The 17,969-nt window shown below is 34.0% G+C and overlaps 1 protein-coding gene across 1 annotated transcript; it reads left to right on the top strand.

Moving 5' to 3' along the window:
- The first annotated feature begins 8,984 nt into the window (after nt 1–8,984).
- On the top strand, nt 8,985–9,533 carry LOC131069198 (ethylene-responsive transcription factor ERF011). The gene has a single exon (XM_058004557.2). The coding sequence runs from the start codon at nt 8,985–8,987 to the stop codon at nt 9,531–9,533; it is 549 nt and encodes a 182-aa protein (XP_057860540.2).
- The last annotated feature ends 8,436 nt before the right edge of the window (nt 9,534–17,969 follow it).

The raw sequence follows: 17,969 nt of genomic DNA, 5'->3' as shown, positions 1-17,969 counted from the left end.
TTATTCCACATTGTTGAATGGTCTCTCCTTCAATCATCCGCATGTCTTCAAACTTTCCCCTAAGGCTTTCTTCCTTAGCTTGTTTCACATGCTCATCACTGCCATAGATATTCTCAAGGGCATCCCATACTTCTTTGGGATTCTCTTTGTCCTAAACATCAATAAACTCAATGTCAGATAAACTACTAATTAGAGCTCCCATGACTTGCCCATTCTCCTGAATCTCTCTCTTTTGATCATCGGTGAGAGTACCAGTAGGGATAACATAAGCATTCTCAACATAACTCCAATGTTGAGCACCCATGCTTCTAATGTATATCTTCATTCTATCCTTCCATATTTTAAAGTTGTCTTTGTTGAACTTTGGACCTTCCCTCTTCATCATTAGAGTAGGATCTTTACCTCAAGTGGTTAAGCTTACAACACAAAGGACCTAGAGGATGCTCTAATACCAATTGATGAATCAATGATGAATGGCTAGTACCAAACTAGTACTCAGAGGGCGGGGGTGAATCAGTACTGATAAAAATACTTTTCCTTGAACTGGTTTGATTGAGAACACTGCACCTTGACTAGCAACCAATAACACTGGTCTAAACCAAATTACTACCGGTTAAGAATAGTGAAAGACATAAACTGGTAACTTAGCTTTCCACACAATCTAACATCTTATTTCCACTTCACCCTATGCATATACTAGTATCACTTTAACAGAAATGTAAAGACTTGCAAGTTAAACATGCTTTACCGCTTAACAGAGAATAATAAAGCATCACATGAAAAGCATCACACATAACACACATATTTTTTCACGTGGAAACCCAACTGGGAAAAACCATGGTGGGGATGAATACCCACAAGCTGTTATATGAACCTTTTTGAAGTCCACTCTGTTATGAGCCTACTCCAGTTAAAGAATTTACAATAGGTTCTATTAGGAACCGATCCTGCTAGGGATCACCCGGTTAAGGGATGGCTAAAATACCCGGTTAAGGGCTAAACCTTGTTAAAGGTTACCTTGTTAGAGGATTTTAAGAACTCAATAATTTTAAGTCACCCTGTTAAGGGATTTTCCAACTATTGAAGTGGTTAGAGGTCAACAGGTATTACAATGATCTGGTAACAACACTCAATGCCAATGCAGATCCGCTTTAGTTCCTATCTTCTGCACTCACACTCTGTAGGTATCTATTCTCTTATCTGGTCTGGCAAGAATCACGTATCTTTACACTTAGATACACACACAACATTTTCCAACAACCTCAACATGAAAAACAACATCGACCTTATAGGAAACAGATAGGTCGGTAGTATAAACCCTAAACCCTAAACATTTAGGTTAAGAAATTTAGTCGGTTCAATCCTAACCATTGATCATATTGCATTGATTACAATAGTCTTGAACAGATCTCAAGATGTTCTCCATCGTTCGTTCTTCACCGCTTCTTGGAGGCTGATAACCCATCATGCGTTCTCCACCATTTACAAATAATTCGCACATTCCCGAGGTAGATAGGATCAATCTCCTTCATGCAAGATCCTTCACGCACACTAGGCTAACGTGGCAACACAGTATGTTCTTCATTACAATGCTAACTCATCACATGATGTCATCAGTTGAATCACACAGGCATAGAACACTTCAACTGAAAACCTTGAAGCTAAGACTACGAACCAATAGTCATACCATATGAAACCTTGATACAAAACATTCCATATACCGGTTCACATTCCAACATACTGGTTCACTTGGACAAACACACCGCTTCACTTTTTCACATACACCGGTTCACATTTCAACATATCGGTTCACTTGGATAAACATACCGCTTCACTTTTTCACATATACCAGTCCACAACATCATATTGACATCAATGACAACATACAATATCATCATGTCAACATACTTTACACATATGCCAACAAAGACACTGTATGGTGTCCTAACAGGTCATAAGACACCAAATGACTCCTTAGGACACCATACGACCCTTAATGACACAACATGGCATCCTAAAGGGTCATATGGTGTTGTAAGGAGTCATAGGACACCATATGACCCCTTAGGACACCATATGACCCATAGCACCATATAGTGTCCCAAGGGGTCATATGGTGTCCTAAGGGGTCATAGAACACCATATGACCCATTAGGAAACAATATGACCCCTGACAATACCTCAAGAGTCATATAGTGTCTTAAGGGGTCATAGGACACCATATGACCCCTTAGGACTCCATACAACCCTTTACGACACCATATGGTTTCCTAAGGGGTCATATGGTATCCTAAGGGGTCATATAACACCACATGACCCCTTAGAACACAAGAAGACCCATAATGAGAAGATATGGTATCCTAAGGGGTCATATGATGTCACGAGACACCATATGACCCCTTAGGACACAATATGACCCCTAACGATACATAAGGGGTCATATAGTGTCCTAAGGGGTTATATGATGTCCTAGGAACCTTTAGGACACAACATGATGTCATATTGTGTCCTAAGGGGTCATAGGACACCATATGACCCCTAACGACACTATATGGTGTCCTTAGGGGTCATATTGTGTCATAAGGGGTCATAGGACACCATATGACCCCTAATGATACCTAAGGGGTCATATGGTGTTCTAAGGGGTCATAGGACACCATATGACCCCTTAACACACCATATGACCCCTAATGACACCATATGGTGTCCTAAGGGGTCATAGAACACCATATGACCCCTTAGGACACCATATGATGCATAATGACACCATATGGTGTCCTAGGGGGTGTTATGGTGTTCTAATGGGTCATAGGACACCATATGACACCTTAGGAGACCATACGACCCATAACAACATAATATGGTGTCCTAGAGGGTCATAGAACACAATATGACCCCTTACAATACCATACAACCCATAACGACACCATGTGGTGTCCTTAGGGGTCATAAGACACAATATGACCCCTTAAGACATAATATGAACCCTAACAACATCATATAGTGTCCTAAAGGGTCATAGGACACCATATGACCCCTTAGGTCATGATACGACCCTTACGACACCATGTGACCCTTTACGACACCATATGGTGTGCTAAGGGGTGATATGGTATCCTAAGGGGTCACAAGAAGAGTCATAACAACACAATATGGTGTCCTAAGGGGTCATATGGTGTGGTGTGCCACTATATGATCCCTTAGGACATAATATGACCCCTAACAATACCTAAGGGGTCATATGGTGTCCTAAGGGGTTATATGATTTCCTAGGAACCATTAGGACACAATATGACCCCTTAGCACACCATACAACCCCTAATGACACCATATGGTATCCTAAGGGGTGGTAGGACACCATATGACCCGTTAGGTGACAATATGACCCCTAAAAAGACCTAAGGGGTCATATTGTGTCCTAAGGGGTCATAGGACACCATATGACCCCTAATGACACAAAATGACGCTTAACGATACCTAAGGGGTCATATGGTGTTCTAAGGGGTCATAGGACAACATATGACCCCTTAGCACATCATACAACCCCTAATGGCAACATATGGTGTCCTAAGGGGTCATATGGTGTCCTAAGGGGTCATATGGTGTCCTAAGGGATCATAGAACACCATATGACCCCTTAGGACACCAGACGATACATAATGACACCATATGGTATCCTCAGGGGTCATATGGTGTCCTAAGGGGTTATAAGATACCATATGACTCCTTAGGAGACCATATGACCCATAACAACATAATATGGTATCCTAAGGGGTCATAAGACACAATATGACCCCTTAGGACATAATATCACCCTAAATGATGTCATATAGGGTCTTAAGGGGTCATAGGACACCATATGATCCCTTAAGACACAATACATCCCCTTAGGACACAAAATAAACCCTAACAACACCTAAGAGGTCATATAGTTTCCTAAGGGGTCATAGGACACCATATGATTCCTTAGCACACCATACGCCCTAGAACGACACCATATCATGTCCTAAGGGGTCATATGGTATCCTAAGGGGTCATAGAACATCATATGACCCCTTAGGACACCATACGACACATAACAACACCAAATGGTGTCCTAAGGGGTCATATGGTGTTCTAAGGCATCATAGGACACCATATGACCCCTTAGGACACCATACGACCCATAGTACCATATAGTGTCCCAAGGGGTGATATGGTGTCCTAAGGGGTCATAGGATACCATATGACCCATTAGGATAGAATATGACCCATGATGATACCTAACAGATCATATAGTATCCTAAGGGGTCATAGGACACCATACGACCTATTACGACACCATATGGTGGCCTAAGGGGTCATATGGTATCCTAAGGGGTCATATAACACCATATGACCCCTTAGAACACAAGAAGACCCATAACGACACGATATGGTGTCCTAAGGGGTCATATGATCAAATTCTTCCTAAGCCATATATTCCTATCACTCTTTGGAAAGCCAACTTTGAGAGGACATAACTTGATAAAATGGAAGACTTTGACATTGGTTAGACCCCCAACCCATAGGTGCATCAACTAAGGTCCTAATAATGCAAATTCTACACCACCCAAGGCTCCTATGACACTTCAAAACTGGGTTCAAAAGTTGCATACGGGTCAAAATGATTTAGACTCCAGTTAAGCTCTCTTACCTAATTCCCACTTACCTCATAACATCATGTTTCTTTTGAATGTTTACACAATAAAATAATAAAATAGTTGCACACCATTTCTTAACACAAAAATGTATTTCACTTACATATACACATGGCACTAGCATTACATCAAGACATAGCTCACATAACATACTTGACTCTATACACATACATTACAACGTTCAAGAAAATCACATCATGCACAAGGTGTTAGCTCTCCAAATAGGCACACCTTGGCATCATTGAATTCATATGGGGTTTAAGGGAGAGCCTCTGAATTCCATGGCCCATGGAATGTGTACCTATAAACTTGCACAAAGAGTCAATATATTTCAGTAATAATAATTCACATGCTACCATTGCATTCATATTAACATTGATTCTACACAATCATTTTCTAAAGTAAGCAATTCAAGCATCCAACTATGGTCAAATTAATCAAACATGCACAGGATCATTGTATACAATTTTTATAAAGCAATTCAAGTAATAGTTGATAAAACATATTGTATTAGGAAAATGCTTAGAGCTTCATCAATGTAATTTCATGCACTCATCTAAATCATCCTATTGAAATATAAGAACAAACATAATCATCGAATATGGTTGGAGCGTATAAGATCCATAGGTGTAATAAGCATGCAATCATTTTAAATACAATCATCATCATCATCAGTTTATATGTCTCCTTTCTTAAAACATTTAAGACCTGACATTTAAATCATTGCCTAGGTAATTGAACCTTCATCTAATCATCCTAATACATATATTCTTAACCCCATGATAAGGTATCCTATGTGATCATATTGATTACTAGTCAAAGTCTAAAGACTTCTTAAACATAGAAATCTCTCTAATAATGGATTATAGAAGAGCACATCTAACTATTTAAGGTTTCATCAAACTTCATTTCAAGAAGAAATGATCATATGATTAACTATACTATCATGCAATTGTAATTAGAATCCAAATCTAACAATATCCCAAACTTTAGGTAAGATCATCCAATACAATGTCCAAGAGTGTCACTTAAATGAAGAAAAGTATGCAATGTTTAAGGAAACCTCACAAGGGGTCTCACATAAAATTATACCTCATTAATGAAGTAGAGAATGGAAAAGCAGGAAATATATATATATTTTTTTTCTATTTTAATATAAAGGTGGTAAACACCTAGAAGAAATGTTGAAATTAGAAAATTAATATATAGAAATTAAATACATAGTAGTGAAGAGGATGCAATATTAAATTTGGAAAGTAGAACTAAAAACTCACTGCCATAAGTGTAAAAATGGTTGTGTTGTTTAGAATGTGTCCAATACCCTAGAGTTTATTTTATGATTTGGAAAAGTAGCAAAATAAAGTATTTATACATGAACAAGAACACTTGAACATAGGAAAGTAGAAATCATAACTATACGAGGTTATAGATATATAGAAAATAAGAAAAAATCACAAAATTATAATATAATGTGATCTTATAATGAATGAAATAACAAAACAAGGGTAGAAGGACAATAAAATGCAAGCCTTCATGTTTCTTTTGAATTTTTACACAATAAAATAATACAATAGTTGCACACCATTGCTTAACACAAAAATGCATTTCACTTACATATAGTTGGCACATGGTCACCTATACACATGGCACTAGCATTACATCAAGATATAGCTCACATAACATACTTGACTCTATACACATACACTACAACATTCAAGAAAATCACATCATGCACAAGGTGTTAGCTCTCCAAATAGGAACACCTTGGCATCATTGAATTCATATGGGGTTTAAGGGAGAGCCTCTGAATTCCATGGCCCATGGAATGCGTACCTATAAACTTGCACAAAGAGTCAATATATTTCAGTAATAATAATACACATTCTACCATTGCATTCATATTAACATTGATTCTACACAATCATTTTCTGAAGTAACCAATTCAAGCATTCAACTATGGTCAAATTAATCAAACATGCACAAGATCATTGCATACAATTTTTATAAATAAATTCAAGTAATAGTTGATAAACCATATTGTATTAGGAAAATGCTTAGAGCTTCATCAATGTAATTTCATGCACTAATCTAAATCATCCTATTGAAATATAAGAACAAACATAATCATCGAATATGGTTGGAGCGTATAAGATCCATAGGTGTAATAAGCATGCAATCATTTTAAATACAATCATCATCATCATAAGATTATATGTCTCTTTTCTTAAAACATTTAAGACCTAACATTTAAATTATTGCCTAGGTAATTGAACCTTCATCTAATCATCCTAATACATATATTCTTAACCCCATGATAAGGTATCATATGTGATCATATTGATTACTATTCAAAGTCTAAAGACTTCTTAAACATAGAAATCTCTCTAATAACGGATTATAGAAGAGCACATCTAACTATGTAAGGTTTCATCAAACTTCATTTCAAGAAGAAATGATCATATGATTAACTATCCTATCATTCAATTGTAATTAGAATCCAAATCTAACAATATCCCAACCTTTAGGTAAGATCATCCAATACAATGTCCAAGAGTGTCACTTAAATGAAGGAAAGTATGCAATGTTCAAGGAAACCTCACGAGGGGTCTCACATAAAATTATACCTCATTAATGAAGTAGAGAATGGAAAAGCAGGAAATATATATATATTTTTTTTCTATTTTAATATAAAGGTGGTAAACACCTAGAAGAAATGTTGAAATTAGAAAATTAATATATAGAAATTAAATACATAGTAGTGAAGAGGATGCAATATTAAATTTGGAAAGTAGAACTAAAAACTCACTGCCATAAGTGTAAAAATGGTTGTGTTGTTTAGAATGTGTCCAATACCCTAGAGTTTATTTTATGATTTGGAAAAGGAGCAAAATAAAGCATTTATACATGAACAAGAACACTTGAAAATAGGAAAGTAGAAATCATAACTATACGAGGTTATAGATATATAGAAAATAAGAAAAAAACACAGAATTATAATATAATGTGATCTTACAATGAATGAAATAACAAAACAAGGGTAGAAGGACAATAAAATGCAAGCCTTCATGTGAAATATCCTCCAAGAAACATATAATTCTAGAATAAGAAAAATATAATTCTCAAAACAAAAAAACAATGTTGACAATTGCTTGGGAGCTTGTCAAGATGATCAAGCCCCTATTTTGATCTTTGAATATAGATATTAAGAAATAAATCTTTTATATTTAAACTATTGCTTACACACAATACGATACAACAATAGAACTTTATGTGTAAAATATTTCTACCTCTTTGAGCGATCAAATGAAATATAATTTTGAGAATTGAGTGAACACACATATATAACAACCATTCTTTAACACAAGTACAATATAGAATGGCCGACCAAAATATATCCACTACATTGAAAGGCATATTACAATCATAGCATGGGTGATTGAAAGTGTTTGTAAATAAAATTCATTTTTTTCTAAGGGTAAGGTTTATGATAAGAACAAATGTAAAATAAATATATAATCATATGATAATAAGAGCTTAATAGAAATATAAAAATACAATAATAGAAATATATTAAAATATAATGATATAATCATTAATAAGAATAATTTAATATTTATAACAATTTTTTTAAGTGAAATAATTAACAAATATGATATCTTTTGACATTTTATACATAAAATATTAAAAATTCTAAATATGCTAATAACTATATCTTTTGACTTTTTTACATAAAATATTAAAAAATCTAAATATGGTAATAACTATTTTTTTAAGCAAAAGTTGCTTCAAATTATTTTTATAGTAACCACATAAAAGAAAACTTAGGGCAAACATCTTTTCAACATAATTTTAACTTTGGCGGGGTTTCTCTTTGCAGCTCAGTTGACTTATTTGTAGTAGAGATGGGTTTCTCTTTTTAATAGTTTTTTGTTTTAGGTCTTGCTGCGCTTAATACCATATCTCTTAATGTACATGTTCGTAGACTTTTTGAAAACCCTGCTTGCCTTAATAGAAACCGAATCTTAACTTTTGCCATGTTCAAAATAAAGTGTACTTTGACGTTTTCAACATAAACTGTGCTTTGACATGTTCAACATAAACAGCTGTAGTTTTATTAAAGATTTGACCCTGCTCAAAAAAAAAAGCCATGCGCCGACCACAACAGTACACCCTGGACGGCGCATTTCCGCCCATTTTCACATGTGTTTATTTGACGTGAGATAACCACACGGTACAAATAATAACTAGCCCCTCGAATTTTACTCAAACATTCCATACTTTGATAATCTAGACGATTGAAGCTTCATGGCGGATGCTGGAGAAGATGGGGAGAAAGAAATGAGATTTAGAGGTGTGAGAAAGAGGAAATGGGGAAAATATGTAGCCGAGATTCGATCTGGAAAGAGATCGCGCATATCGCTGGGATCATATTTTACTCCTCACGCTGCAGCTCGGGCTTATGACACTGCGCTCTTGTGCCTCCGAGGACCCAACGCAACATGTTTCAATTTCCCAGACTCGCAGTTCAACTTGGAGGTGGCAAATGTAGAGAGAAATCCGTCACCGCAGGCTATTCGAACAGCTGCCATTGCTGTTGGCTCTGCGTGCGACGTCGTTCCAGGAAGATACTTCCGTGATAACAACAATCAAACCTTTGAGAAGGCCGCTCACGAAGAGCAACCAGCCCAAGGAGGAGAAACCATTAATGATCAACGGAATAGACCGGTTGAGGAGAAAATGGCAGAAGAACAACAGGTGATATATGAATCGACTGATGCAGAATCTTTTGTACAATCGGCAGGGCATACATTATCTGACCAGAGCATTCAGACCACTTTTAATTTTATGATTTAATAAGGTCATTTAGGTAATCCCCGTTTGAGCTCACAAGAAACATTTTTTCGAACCTTGATTTTTGGTTTGTAGACAGTAGGTCCCATTTGACACTCTTTTATCTTCCTAACTGATGGTGCACTTGTAGAGATAAGGCTCACACAGTTGCATCAGCTATAGGATTCAAACCCCAGATGGATGATTAGGTCATTTATGCAGTCTCGACCTAACAACGTTGGAACTGTACATTTTTAGGGTTACAGGATCCGTTAATTAGTGATAAGTTAGATGATCATAGATGATTTCCTCACCTCCATTTATGACTTCTAAACTTCGTTTGAGGGAGTGCGCTAATAAATGATTGAATTTAAAAAACTATGGTACCATGTATTATTATTAAAAGTGACTTTGTATTTGGCTTTTTTTTTGGGTTACTCCTGGCACCGTACTCCAGATTTACTCTGCTAGGTTATTTTTATTCATTTTACATCATCAAACTGTTATTTCAACTCGCTACACCATGTCATGGTGAGGTATGCTTATGCCTCATTTTGCCTTCCTTGTGCATTTTAGTTTATGGCTATTTCATACAAATGATTGGAAACCATGCACACATGCCAACTTTTGAAAGGATTTAAGACCTTTAATAAAAAGAAACATATAGCATGAAGTACAGCGAAAATCAAGAAACATCGACCCATGTCATCTCATTGTTCAGTTTTAATTTGAGTTACTTTTCAGTGATATATAATTTGAAATTTTAGATACTGTAATGTATATTTTAGAATTATTTCTTAAAAACTGTAGTGTTGTGTAAAATTTATAATATAATTTAATTGTTGATAAAAAGTAAAAAAAAATTAATCGTATTTCTGATTTTTACTTCTCTCTTATTTCATATTGATAGTTTTAAATTTTATTATGCACTAATTTTTCATTTTAATAAATATATTTTCTCAATAAAATCTTTAAATTCTTGTTTACTGAAAACATAAATTTTTTTGAATAGCTTTAATTTTGGGTTGACTGTTTAATTGATATAACATTGACTATACCATCTTAACATAGAACCTCTTGTGCACCCCCCCCCCCACATCCAAGTTGGTTGAAGTTAAATTTCAATGGATCCTCTAAAGGGTACCTGGGTAGGGTGGGAGGAGGTGGTATCATCAGAAACTCAAATAACAAAGTGGCGATGTCCTGCATGGTCAATTTTGGTATCCAAACCTCCAGCATGGCTGAGGTGATGGAGGCTTTTCATGGCATTTCCATTACCCAAAATAAAGGATGAAATTAATCATCAAAGGAGATTCCAAGAATGTTATTATGATGTTAAAAGGCACAACTAAAACAGGCTGGTAGGTGGCAGATATCATTTCTAGGTGCCAAGGTTTCATTGCCACATTGGGCCACACGATATATCAACACATTCTTAGAAAAGGCAATAGGATTGCAGATAGTTTAGTCAACCTAGGTCCTTTTTCTAAGGGGATTAAAATCTAGATGGATCAACACAAATTACGTACAAATATTTGTGCAATGATTAATGAGGATATTAAAATTTATGTCCTAAAGATTTGGAAATCACCATTTTTCTTTGTATCCTATCCATGGTGTACATCAATCATTTCATAAACTGGACTTACCTTTTTAAAGGAAGGGAAAGCTACATTTCTAATAGTACCCTGAATTTTACTTTCTCTAATCCCATTTTGTGTAATCCAGCCTCGTCCCCTGGCTCTAATATTACTACAATGAATATGGGAGGTGATTTAATTCAAATAGAATGAGGCTCTCTAGGAGAAAGTGGTTGAGGGTAATCTAGCTAACTATGTGGAAGGCATGAAGGTCTTTGATCCCATGTTAACATAACAATTTGGCCAATCCTAGGAGGACGGTGAAGTCCAAGTGTGGAAGGTGAAGTTGGCAGTGTCAATGGTGACTATTGGAGCCACACTGAGTTGGTTGTGGAAGGCACATGCTTCCCGAAAAATCCCAAGGGTATAAGGAAGACTTCAAAAGATTTATAGGCCCGGTGAGAGTGTTTCTCATGTCCAAAGTGGGTTCAAAAGGGATGACCTATTGGAAATTTGGAAAGAGCACCATTTCTCTTGCTAAAAATTTGTCACCTTAGAGAGGTGATTTAAGTATTTTCACTCAACTATTTCCCATGCTTAATCATTTAAGGTATGGCATCAAGATGGACTTTCCCTTCTTGATTATTTCATGCATTTCTCGATCTATTGTGGTAGAAAATTCTAAAGGTACCCTTCCATTATACCATGGTCTCATTTAATGCCTTATAATTTTCACCCAGGTTTAACCTGAACTAGTGGCCCTACCATTAAACCTTTTGGCCAAGGTTTGTGTGTTGAGTTATCGATCAAATTGGTTGATTCTATAGCTTCCGCAATGCCCCAAAAGAATCCCAACTAGCTTAGCCCTTCTAGGACTACTAAATAAAAAAAAATTCCCAACCCCCTATTAGTGAATGCTTTATTAAAAAGTTGCTAATTGTTGAACAAGATTGAGATGAGATGACTTCTTCTTAGTCCACTAGGTCTAAGTGGACCCCTAATAACCCTGTGAGCAATGTTGCTACTCCTTGCTCCCCTTCTCCTCAAAATGCTCTATTTAAAGAGGAACTTCCCCTGTTTGCAGCCAAAGTGAATGAACTCTATGAGGGGTTCAAAAACCATGAACTTTTCATTGGTAGGACTCTAGGACAATTTGAGATGGCAAAGAATAAAATCAACAAACTCAAAACGCTTGCCAAAGAAAATGCCAAAGCCTCAATTTGAGATAGGGATGATAAGGAGCATGATACATGGATGGCTACGAGTAAATTTGTTGTAATGGTTGAAAAGTGGGAAGGTTGGAGAAGAAAGTGAAGGAGCTTAATGAGAAAATAAACAAAGGTAATTACATGATGGGTTTGGTGGAAGTGGTTGACATGTTGCATGATAATCAAAAATCCATAAAAAGGAAAATGGAGAATATATTTGTGCAGAAAAAGGAGATGACTGAGAAGAACTTCTTTGCACTCAAATATATACAAGACAAAATCATAAGGAGAGGAGAAAAGAAGCAACACCATTTAGAGTCCTCTACTACCACTAGGCTAGAGTCATCCATGTCCAAGGTGAAGGAAACTTGGGATTCCTCGACCATGTCCTCTGGGAAAGGTTCCAATAGGAACCTCTCTTTTTTAGAAAAAGGTAGACAAATCTGCCAAAGTATGAACTTGGTGTTTACCCCCACTAGGTAGGACATCAGTTTGTGCCTTCAATGGGAATGTGTCCTTTTTTTTTTTGGTATGTTGGTTCTACTTGTTTTATTTTTTGGGTTTTGCTAGTTGTTCTAAATACTTGTTGGTTTTTTTTCCTTTCTGGTAGTAGGCATTTTGGTCTTTATCCCTCACCCCATGTGATCCGTTAGTTTTTATTGCTCGTTGGTTTTATGGTTATGTAAAGGTTTGAGCCTCTCTCAATTTAATACATTTAGACATGGAACCTCTTTTGAAGTTTAACATATTTTTCAAATATATAAAATGAACTTGATTACAGTTGTTGAAAAGATAACTAACTTTGTATTTTGTGTAAATGAAATAATTTTACTAAAAAATAAAATAATATAAAGACTAGCTAAAATATTAGTAGAAATATTTTAGAAAACTACACATTTGGAAATAAAAATATATATTTAGATTATTTGAATATTTTATTTAGCTAATTGAAAAGGGTTGTTGTGATGTTAGGTCAATAAAAAATACACAAGAGAATAAAGTCATATTAAACCCTTATTCTATATCAATAAAAATACCTTTTGATTGAGAATAAAGAGGATAAAATAAAATAATTCTTATCCAGCCTAACCAAAAATGAGATCTTTGTTGTTGAGTGAATTTTTCCTTGATATTATCTACATAGTTGATAATTTGAATAGGTCAAGATCTTTGTAGAATGTAGTTATATGTGTATGCTTGATGTTTGATACCTTTGATGATGTGTATGAGAACCTTATGGTTGACTCCTTATGTGCACTTCCTTTCTACTGCAATGCTATATATGATGGAGGATTGAGGTCTTGATTTATGATGTGCTTGAATAAACAAGTGAATGGTTTAGATTAAATCATGGATCTAAATGCTTAATATATATTTGAAGAATAAGGTTGTGTGCAAGAAGGTGTTTTTATTTAATTCAATCCAATTTAATAATTGTAGGTGAATTATGTGGACTTATGCATTTAAATTATAAAGTTATATATTTATTTCAATTGTATTTGTTTATTTAACTAGTTAAAGATGCATTGATTTAATTTCATTTCATACCAAGGCATAATAGATCTAATTTAGTTTGATTTAATAATGAGATGGGAATACATTGACCTTATTTTATTTAAATAATGGAATGAAAATTGATTTATTTTATTTGAATTAATAATAAATTATAAATAGTTTTAATTAGTTGAGAAAGTTGTGCATGAAATTACTCAATAATGATCATCATTATTTTAAATATGGTTGATTTTAGATGTCTACATTTTCCTCTTTTTGAAATAGTGTTAAAGTTGAAAGAAATAATTGTATATTTTAAAGAAAATAAAATTATAAGATATCCCAATCCACCAAGAGCATAGGATTGGATAATGGAATGAAAAGGACATCCCCTTGAGAAATTCTATTGGACTTGTGAATAGGGTGTTTGTCCATGTTACATACTCTATCTCTCATAGTATTGTAAATAGTAAAAGGATTTTTTCATTGTAAAGGGTTCTTTTGTTATTTCTCTAGAAGAATATGTATTTTTCGTATCTTGTACAATTTTAAATAGGCTCATGTCTTCCTATTAATTAAAACATTGTCATTTCCATCTATTCTCTCTTCTTTCATTCTTTGCGACATCTTATTAAATTTTTGAATGAATAAATATTTACCATTTCTTTATGTCTTTATGAAATGTGCATTTCATTTGCAAGAGCTAAGTAAGGATCTTCTCTTTCCCTCCTAGTTCCCTATAAAACCATTTATGTCTATGCAAACCTCTAAGGATTGGTATAATTACGAACTATGTGAGTACTTCTAGCAATTTGTTGTTTATTCTCTATTTTATTTTGGGTAGGAAGAACCTCATTTAATCTAGGTCAATCACCAATTACTTAAAATAAAGTGATGCCGTATTGCCCTTACACACATGATTCTCTTGCATTATTATGCCATAGATAGTGTTTGTAGGGTTTTGAGTATAATTATGTTTCTAAGTTGTCATTAAAGGCGTACCTTCGATTTCCTTATGCTTCCATGTCACTGAATGCAATTTTTTTTGGATGAATATATATTTGTTTACTTATTATCTATCTCTTCTATTGTAAATATTGTGTTTTATACATCAACATGGTGATTGTTTGATCATGAGAAAGAGTGTTTTTCCTAGTGTAAATTTATTTATCTAGTTTTGTTCTATTCATAGAGAGATATAAACTCTCATGTACTTGTAAGAGATACACATGACCAACTAGAGACATAGTTTATTCCCCATTTTAATGTGACTATTTATTCTTTTCTATGTGCCCCTTTGTGTCTATTGATCTTGTTTATTGTAGCATAGATAATCAATCTGAGATAGCTGCAAATGGGTCTCTCTTGATAAGGGTTTTCATTAGTATCATTATTTATCCCCCATATGCTTTTTGTATATTGGTTATTTCAAAAATTTAACAAAATTCCATTTCCAGAAAAAAATTTGGTTATAATTTTGGGACTTTTGGGTTTTCATTACCTATAGGCTCTTCAACTACAAAATAAAAATCTAACAAATTGTACTAAATTTTTTTTAACACTATAGTTTTAGAGTTTACATTTCTGAAATATCATTTCCTTCTCACTCACAACTACCACAACTCTAATAATTTCTTTGATCGACAAAAACCAAATCTTTTTCATTTGGCATCTCTATTTTGGAAATCCCGCTCCCTTGGTACCTATTATGTTTCACCGCCAAATATTGACCCTTACCCTTTCTCTCTCATCGATCTCTTGAACCTATTTTAAGTCTTTTCTCTTTTCTTTATTGATGTTTTAAACTTTACCTTTCTCGTGTTTTTATTTTTTTTATGATACCCCTAATTCCTTGAAAACTCCTCTTCCTAGCCAATTGAACTAATGTATACTTATCAAAGTTGAACGTCTAGAATTCCTATTATTTCTTGTCAACATACTTTTTATGAATCAACCTTAAACCCCATCCCTAACACACCTATACTCTCTTGACTCATTGGGATTTATGTTATAGTATTCATCCCATTTGAATACATTAATGCTATATGTTAATCATGATCCTTAACTTGTAACCCCCAAAACTATGAAACTCTTTTATTTCACTATGTTCTCTTCCATACCTTACTATACATACCAAGTCACCATAAGTAATACCACAAGGATCCAAAACTACCAAATTATAGTTTTTAGAGCCCAGATATTTTACTAATTCTAATTGCATAAGTCAAATGAAATAAAAAATGAATGCAACACATGATATTTATTATATTCTTGTTAGGATTTCAAGCTCAATGGTATTCAGATTTTTTCGGATGACTCGTTTAGTAGAAATTTTGTTCTTTTTCTTTGATTGTGAACTAGATTTACATGTTCCATAAATGCAATAAAGATCTATAGATTGATAATGTTTACTACTTTTGACAATTTTATAAGTGGATTTTCCTATAATTTTATTTATGAAATACATGGGATTAGTAAAGTGCAATCAAAGAATAATGGATTTCTTCATGAAATCTAACATTTATTTATATTGAGACTCATAGATGAAAACTAGATACATAATCTATAAAATATACATATACAAGTTTATTTTCTATTTAGAATATTAGTCATATTTTACTCTCCATGTGACTACAAGATGAAGGAGATGCTATGGCATAAACCCCTCCAAATATAGCTTCTATAACAGATAAAAATATCTGTAAATCACAAGGAGTCTTGTATTCTAATTGGTTCTTATAAGGGAATATCTATATGGTTCTAGTTATGGATCATTTTGGAAATTCTAGGCTAAGCCCTCTCCTCAAAATTGTTTGTGTGATCATAATTAGAGACAAGATTGTTATTGTATGTTATTATTTTTAAAGTGATATATTTATTTTTATTTATATATTTTTCCTACACTTTTGTTAACCTTCCCTCGGTTAATAAAGTGATTAATTAACTAATAATGTGGAAATAACGTGTTGATATTTCACCATCCTTAAAGGATAGAGGATCTACTATTTTTCTTATTTAATTTAATATTGGTGGTCACACCTTATTGGTTGAATTCACCACCTCCATCCTCTCCGTAGCTCTATATAAACTGACTACCTATATTGTATTTGGTTTGTTCATTGATGTTGCACACCTTAGAATATATGCAAATTTTTGCATGCAGCCATTATTCTTCAACTTTTCTATGAGCTACTAATATTATCTTGTCATCTATAAATTTATATCTCTTAAAATCACAGGTTTGTGATTGTGTTATATATATATATAGCTTATTTTTCTAACATAAATATGTTGGTTATGCAGACCTATATCATATTTCTAACATAGTATTAGAGATTTGGTTTTGAGAGTTTTAAGTACTTGTATTCTTGATTAAGAGATTGGTTTTTTGTATGATACTATGAATTTTTGTATGCTCATCTCTTATGTTTGAATAAAATTTGAAGAATTGGAAAGGAATTTACAAGATATATTAATTATATATTTGAATGTATATTTTTTGGTTACATCTAATGGTTACAACTATTTTGGTTACCCCAGTACATCTAGGACACTGGGGAAAGTTAGATCTAGGCTTTATTTTAACTCAATTTAGATACCCTATGACATAATAAACACCAATAATTTAAATATTAGATATAGTAAATAACTTTCTGTAGGGTTAATTTTGGCCGAAATGAACCTTGACATTATGTACAAGAGGGTGAGTAGATAATTTTTTCCTATAAATTCCCAATTTTTTAAAATTTATTTTTGAGCTAAAAATGTTTTTCCTTTTAGGAGCATATTACTAGTAAAAAATGGGGTTTTGTACACCTTGCATAATGTTATAATTTATTACTATTTTCAATGCACCTAGGGGACCTAATGATAAATGCATCACACATGAATATCATTATTGGGGCCACACTATGTCTTGTATGTATCATTATGGTAAATATTTAATGTGGCCTTTGCATGGGAGAATATTTAGCAAATTGGAAAACCTTAGTACCAATATTAAATGGGCATTAATGTTACTATAATCTCAAGTGATTCAAGTAAGAGCACCAATATATAGCATGAATTATTACCCACACATTATTCTAGAGAGGAAGTGGGACATCATTTTGATGGACTTCATTGTTGGTCTACCATTTTTTGGACCCCCCCAAAGATTGAGAGGGGGGTTAAATCAA

Source organism: Cryptomeria japonica, chromosome 3 (assembly GCF_030272615.1).
Source record: "Cryptomeria japonica chromosome 3, Sugi_1.0, whole genome shotgun sequence".
Lineage (NCBI taxonomy): Eukaryota > Viridiplantae > Streptophyta > Pinopsida > Cupressales > Cupressaceae > Cryptomeria > Cryptomeria japonica.
The sequence above is the reverse complement of the archived record's forward strand: the minus strand, read 5'-3'. Positions and strand labels throughout refer to the sequence as shown.

What these genes read in the sequence shown, in the direction of transcription:
- LOC131069198 (XM_058004557.2), top strand. Translation starts at nt 8,985, where the DNA reads ATGGCGGATGCTGGAGAAGATGGGGAGAAAGAAATGAGATTTAGAGGT.